Source organism: Fukomys damarensis, unplaced genomic scaffold, assembly GCF_012274545.1.
Source record: "Fukomys damarensis isolate Sample0158 unplaced genomic scaffold, DMR_v1.0_HiC HiC_scaffold_13, whole genome shotgun sequence".
Classification (NCBI taxonomy): Eukaryota; Metazoa; Chordata; class Mammalia; order Rodentia; family Bathyergidae; genus Fukomys; species Fukomys damarensis.
The window spans coordinates 17,211,904-17,218,548 of NW_022900925.1; the positions used below are offsets into that span (position 1 = coordinate 17,211,904).

The 6,645-nt window shown below is 51.4% G+C and overlaps 1 protein-coding gene across 1 annotated transcript in view; it reads right to left on the bottom strand.

Moving 5' to 3' along the window:
- Positions 1-6,645, bottom strand: part of Ankrd13b (ankyrin repeat domain 13B) — an 18,400-nt gene that overhangs the window by 1,556 nt on the left and 10,199 nt on the right. Inside the window, exons 3-15 of the mRNA XM_010642412.1 lie at positions 4,826-5,039; positions 4,606-4,730; positions 4,473-4,518; positions 3,725-3,868; positions 3,446-3,635; positions 3,300-3,366; positions 2,230-2,311; positions 1,409-1,473; positions 1,065-1,195; positions 796-953; positions 536-688; positions 254-417; positions 8-185 (exon numbers count right to left, since the gene is read on the bottom strand). Of these exons, the coding sequence (XP_010640714.1) occupies positions 8-185; positions 254-417; positions 536-688; positions 796-953; positions 1,065-1,195; positions 1,409-1,473; positions 2,230-2,311; positions 3,300-3,366; positions 3,446-3,635; positions 3,725-3,868; positions 4,473-4,518; positions 4,606-4,730; positions 4,826-5,039 (1,717 nt within the window). The remainder of the gene's footprint in view (positions 1-7; positions 186-253; positions 418-535; positions 689-795; positions 954-1,064; positions 1,196-1,408; positions 1,474-2,229; positions 2,312-3,299; positions 3,367-3,445; positions 3,636-3,724; positions 3,869-4,472; positions 4,519-4,605; positions 4,731-4,825; positions 5,040-6,645) is intronic.

The following is a 6,645-nucleotide window of genomic DNA, read 5'->3' on the forward strand; positions in this document are numbered from 1 at the left end:
AGTGTCATCTCCCAGTGTGGCGGGGCACTGGGGTGCTCTGTGCGTGTGTGTTGGGGAGTGGATGAGAACGGGCGTCTCCAAATGCTCTTCGGCCTAACGGGCACTGACCTGTCCTGTCGGCGGCCCTCGTAGGACATGGGGTGAGTTCCCGGTTTGCTGTTGGTTAGTGCCTCCCAGATGGTGACCTGGAGTGAGGAACCTGTCAGCGGTGCGGCCCCGCACTCACGTGGCCCGCGAGGCTGCAGGGACGCACCTGGTCATACTCACTGCCTGCCTCAAGCAGGCTCTGCTGGATGGCGAACTGTAGCAGGTCGTCATCTTCGTCGCGAGTCGCCGCCTCCCGCTGGCCGCCCAGTACGCTGTAGCCTCGTGGGGCTTCGAACAAGGCCGGGGAGATCTCGCAGCCGCGGCACGAGGCTGAGGACGTGAAGCCGCCAGTCAGGCGTGGGCCGGGCCTCGAGCACGCCCGGGTGGGGAGGGAAAGCAAGCCGCTCACGGGGAGCAGGAGGAAGGCACAGGGAATGGAGAGTCTCACTCGTAGAACTGGAGCTGCTGACGCTGGAGGAGTCGCTGCCCGGGGAAGGAGTCTCACTGCTGGGGCTACCTCGCACCGATGGCACCGGCTCGTCACAGCCATTGAGGTTCCCAAAGGTGATGCGCGCATTGAGGATGTGGAAGATCGGGATTTCTAAGGATGAGTAAACCATCAGGGACCACAGGCCAGCAACCCTGACCTCATCTGAACCCCACCCCAACGCCCAGAAGGGCTGAGGAGAAACAGCAGTGAGGTCTCACCAATCTTGACTGGGAAGCCTGGAGGCAAACGCAGGGTGATGAAGTCCCGGAGCTTGGCAAAGAGCGCATTGCTGACCGCCATGAGGTCGATGATGGGGGCCACCTGCTCACACAGGGACAGGGGATGCTCCTCACACAGCCACAGCTTGGCCTTGAACCTGCCCCCCCAGATCCTAGGGGTGAGGGATGCTGCAGGAAGCCATGGCCTCCCAGCACCTCCAGGAGCCCCACCCTGCCCACCCCTCCCGAGCTGGAGCAGGGGGCCTCACTTCTGTGTCTTGGTGGTCAGTTCCATGGGGCGGCCCATGTCTCGGTTGCCAAGTTCAAAGTTGGGGTTGAAGTATTCTTCTGCGGTGATGGCAGTGGGGTTGGCTTGGCTCAGGGTCTGAGTGATCAGGGTCTGTACCACATGGGAAAGGGCCATAAGCCTTTCTCGGTCCCTAGTGCCAGGCCAGCCAGTTAATACCATGAGGTTCCATTTCTCCCTCGCCACTACGGCATGGCTTTGAGCATTGTGCAAAGAGGTGCAAATAGGTCATGCTAAGTGAGACACCCTCCAAGCCTCCTCCTGAGCCACATCCACACCCCCGCACATAGTGATGCACACACTCACCCCATTGTGGGGGCCCCCATGCTGCTCAGCAATTCCCAGGAAGGACTGAAGAGGTGTCTTACAGCCTATAAGAAATGTGGTATCTCAGAGGACATAAGGACACCTCATCAGAAGTGACAGTACTCAAACCCTAGGATGAGGCTGCTCATCCACAGCACATAACCAGAAACCTTTCATCTAAAAGTGACTGAGGACTCCATGGGGCAGGGGGCAGAACCCCTGTAAGCACAGCTGGAACAGAAGTAGGCTTAGGTCCCAGGAGAAACATCCAAAAGTGCCACTGTCTAGGTTGGTGACAGTGGACAGTAAAATACCTTCCTCTTGTGGGCAGTTTTAGGGTATACATGTGTGTTTCCCTCTAGGCAGTTGTATATTATTAACTTCACTGTTTTCCCCTGTAAGGTAGGAATTATGTGTTTCTACTTGAGACAGGTTAAATGATACCTAGAGAATCAGGTGTGTCAGTGGGCCCACAGAAGCCATGGGAAGGTCTCCGGACTTTCTACCAGGTTATGTCCCACTAGAGTAAAATGATCAATAAATGGTCATTTCTTTCCCCTCCTAAATACAGTGCAGATATTAGCAATCAGTGGTAGCCTGCCTTTCCACTGAGCCCAAATGAGCCCTTTTAGAATCTTAGCAGTGCGGTAGGCAGCTGCTACCAATCATTAGGGCTTGGTGCTTGAACTGAAACCTATTTGCCTGAATAAACCATCCTGGCTCTTACTGGGCTGCCAAAGAGAATACCGAGGGAGGAACTGAAGTGGAAGCTGGCTGCTCCAGTCCCGCGGCACCTCCCCCTCACACCTTGACCTCATTACCTTTGACCTTGCCCTTGTGCTGTTCTGAAAGATGCTCTGTCCTGGTCCGGGTGATGAGCTCCACATTGGACGCCCCATATACCTGGAGACAGAGAGGGAAGTACTCAGAAATAGCTCTAGTAGCCCCACCTGAAAGAATTCTAAACATTCCCTGCAAATAAAGGGCCTGGGAGGGCCTCTTTGCTCTAGTACCAAAGCTTTGGGGCAAGTACATATATCAAATTGTTCATTCATTCATTTATTCATTCAACAAACATTCTTTTAAGGGGGAGTTATGTGTAGCCATTGAAGTGGGCATCAGGGTTACAGTGGTGAATAATCCAGATATAATTCCTGCCCTCATAAGGGCCACTTTCTAGTTGGAGAGACATGAAAATGGACAGCTGTAAGTCAGTGTGACACATGCTTTGGTGAGGGGTAGCAAAGGGCCTTATCCCAGCGACAGAACCAGGGAGGGCGTCTAGGAAACAGCATGTACAAGAGCTTGCAACATTTGCCAGTTCCTCCCTTCACCAGCAGCACCATGTGCTGGGGAAAATGTGGGTTCTAGAGTGACAGACAGTCTTAAAGATAAAGACCTGGCCTTAGGGGGTCTGACCCCCAACTCTGCCACTAATAGCTGTGTAAGTTATAGTTACTTACAATGACTTTATAAGGTCATTGAACCACACCAAGCCTCTATTTCCTTCTCATAAAAATGGGCCAATAATTCCTACTTCCTGGAGTTGTAAAGATTAAATGGGCTACCTTGGAAATGCCTCAGTATCTGGAAATGGGATTCATAATAGCACCTGCCTGAAAGGGTTATGGTAAAGGGTGAATGAAGGCATGTATGTGCTCATTCATGCACATGTGTGTAAAATACCCATACACTGGTATAAAAGCCAGAACAGTGCTCTGAACATGAACATAATAGTTCTCATCCAGATGATGGTCAGCCTGATGCCCCTTCCTCCATGCCACGTGGCCTCTGCACCTCCAAGGCTTGGGAAGGGCACTCAGGAACCCCCTGCCCAGTTTGCTGTAGACAGGAGCGCAGCTGGCTCTGGCACCGGGAGCTGCGGCCTCACCTTTGCTTCATACCCGTTCACCATCTCTGTCTTCTCACTGCGCCAGCCCAGAATGCCAGTCTTATTCCTGGGGAAGTAGAGGAGTCCAGGTGAGGCAAGCACCCCACCAGGCTGAATCCAGGCTGGCCCAGGCCGTGCCTGCTCACCTCTCAAAGGAGATGTTCTTGGTGTCAAGCTGTGTGGTGACAACAGGTGCAGTGAGCCGGCTCAGCACCTGCTCCTCCGTAGGCTGGGCAGCAGCCAACAGCAGCTCCCGGTCCTGCCCAGCCAGTGCCAGAGTCTCTGTATACACCACCCGGCGATCGTGGTCAATCTCCATGACCACAGCGCTCGTGTCTGCCAGCCACAGAACGGCACAAGGGGGGGTCAGGGTGACACGGTGCTGTCCCATCCTCCCCACCTGCCCCACCTCCTGCCTGCCTGACCTTGGCCCCTGAAGATGAAGCTGCGGTTCCCTCGCTGCCATGTCATGTGGTCAAAGCCCAGGAGCGTAGTGTCTACCCTCAAGTTCTGCCCGCTCTTCCACACTTTGTAGGTGTCACTAGGGCAGATCTTGGACACCAGGGGCACTGGGCAGAAGTGGAGATCAGAGGTGGCTTCAATTTGCCCAGCCCACCCAGCCTGGGCAGCTCAGGGGAAAAGAGTTGGGGTCAATGAAATGACCAGGAAAGGGTGAGGGAATGGATATAAGAGCAATTGTTCCTCCAACCACACTCCCCTGACAAATGCAGACCACACTCCCTCAGATGTGAGGCTGGGAACAGGCATGCCTTGCTGAGACTCATCGCTAAGTCTCTAGTATCCTCCATTGTGTTAATCCATTCACTCAGCCTCTCATTCAGTCTTTCAACAAGTATTTAATGAACACCTACTATTCAAGTTAGTGGAAATATAGTGTTGAACAAGACAGGGATTTCTGTCCTCTTAGAACTTACCTTCTAGCAAAGGGTGATAAGTAATAAACAAATAAGCAAATCGTTACAGAGTGAAAGAAATAATAATGGAAGCAAGACAGTGTCTGGGGCAGTCGGAAGAGGCTCCGCTGAGGAGATGGCATTGAGCTGAGAGCTAAAAGAGGAATAGGATCCCCTGAAGAGCTAAGGGATGATGCCCCAGGCAGAGACAAGTGCAAAAACCCCAAGGTCAGAGAGGCCCCCATTCAGCCCCTCTTACCCCAGCTAGTGAATTCCCATTTCATCTCCACATAGAAGTCCTGGGCCTAGAGGATGGAAAGGAGAGTGGCTAAGCTCACACTAGAAATGGGGTTCAAAGGTTCCAGCGGTGAGGCTGGGTAGCTGAGCCTCACCTTGCGCAGCTTCTCCAGGAGCACAGGGATGCCTGCCAGCCGCTTCACCACCCGCTGGTAGTCCCGGTACCTCAGCACCAACTGCACCAGCTCCAGGTCCCGGGTACTCACAGCCTCCTGAAGCACTGAGAGAGGGAAGGCGACATCACAGGGCAGGACCCTTTAGCCAACCTTTTAGCCAACCCCTGATGCTGGGGAAGCCCTGACTGTCGGTGCCCACCTGTCCAGCCACTGCGATTCTCCCTGCCCACATCAGCACCATGTGCCAGGAGCACACGGGCACACTCCAGGTGCCCCAGTGTGGTAGCCAGGTGCAAGGGAGTCCGGCCACGGGGATCCAGCTGCTCGATGTCCACCTGCAGGAGGAGTTGAAGAGGTAGCACTAGTCTCCTCAGAGGCAACTGACCTAAGCAAACCAGCCTCTCAGCAGGCAGCTACCCTCGAGCTACACCACCTTGCCCACCTCACAAGACCGTGGAAAAGACCTACATGATAAGCTGATACCAACATCATGGAGAGGCACTTAGGAGAGAGACAGGGCAGAGAGTAACTGTCCAAGGGACAGGAAGGGCCTTGCTCCCTTTCTGTTCATCCAGGTCCCTGAGCTGGGTTCCCTCCTCCAAGACCCAGTGGGCTGTGCAGGAAGAGTAAGCCAGAGACTGAGGGTGGTCCAGAGAGGATGCTGGACCTGTCTTAGAGGTCCTAGATGGGTGGGGCCACCAGTTTTATATCATTGACGTTAACAATGAGTGAAAGGCAAAAAGATGTAGTAGTAACACTGGTAGTGAAAGAAAATGTTCATGGTACAACTGCAAAGCCACATCCCTATGCACTAACATTTTATATATATTTTATTATTTTGTGAATAACATGATTACTCCGCATGAGATTTTTGTTGTGATAAAAACATGTGTTTGTCAAACATACATATGTAAATATATCTCAGGAGTCTAGGACTTCTGCTTAAAAATACAGTGAACTGACCACATGCATATAACTTCTCTTCTCCCCAAAACTTGATTAAAATGCCTGAAAAAAGCTTCTATTCTAAACATCATGATAACAGAAATTATGCTGCCACCAGACATAATGAGATAACTACTGCTTCAAAATATCTGAAATAATTGTTTTCAGAATGAGGCCACAGGAAATAAAAGACTGAGATCTCTGAAGTAAGGGAAACAAACAGGGGAAGTAAGGGATTTTTGCCTGAGATTACATTCCAGACTGCAGTTCAGAGAGGGGAATACTCGGCAGAGCCCGGTGGTCTTGCTGAGGTAAGGAGACAGAGATAGGACCCAGGGCGGTTGAGGTAGCTGCAAGTTGCAAGTCAGAGTTCTGGAAAGGAATGAGCCTTGCAAAGAAAGAACTCTGATCTTTTTTCACTCGTACACCCCATCCTAACCCTCTCTGCTCAAAGGAATGGAAGTCCCTTTGAGTCTTTGCTGAATGCTAAACATCATGAGTGTATAGCAAACAAGACTACATCACAGGAGCAGTACACCAATGACTGCAGACCTCAGCGGGCAGAGACATTAAAGCTTCAATCTGCTAGAGTAGAGAGTCTTTGCTGTTCACTCGATATATTCAAGAGAGATCCAGAAATTTTTTGTTTTTTGTTTGTTTTTGTTTCGGTACCAAGGATCAAAATCAGGACCTTGAGCTCGTGAGGCAGGTGGCAGCACCACTGAGCTAAATCCCCAGCCCCAAGACCCAGAAATGTTATGCCTTAGTAGTAGGGATAAACTATTCCTAGAGAAAAGCTCACCCAGACCTACCCTAGTAGATTAAAATTTAGCATCAAAAGGATCAAACTCAGCTGGGCTTGGTCATGCATGCCTGTAATTCCGAGCATTCTGGAAAGCTGAGGCAAGAAGATCACAAGTATGAGGCCAGCCAGGACAATTTAAATGACCTAGTGAGACTTTGTCTCAAAATAAAAAATAAAAAAGGGCTAGCAATGCAGCTCAGTACAAAGGCCCTGGGTTCAATCACTAGTACCACCACCAAAAAAAAAAAAAAAAAATCAACTTTATTTAT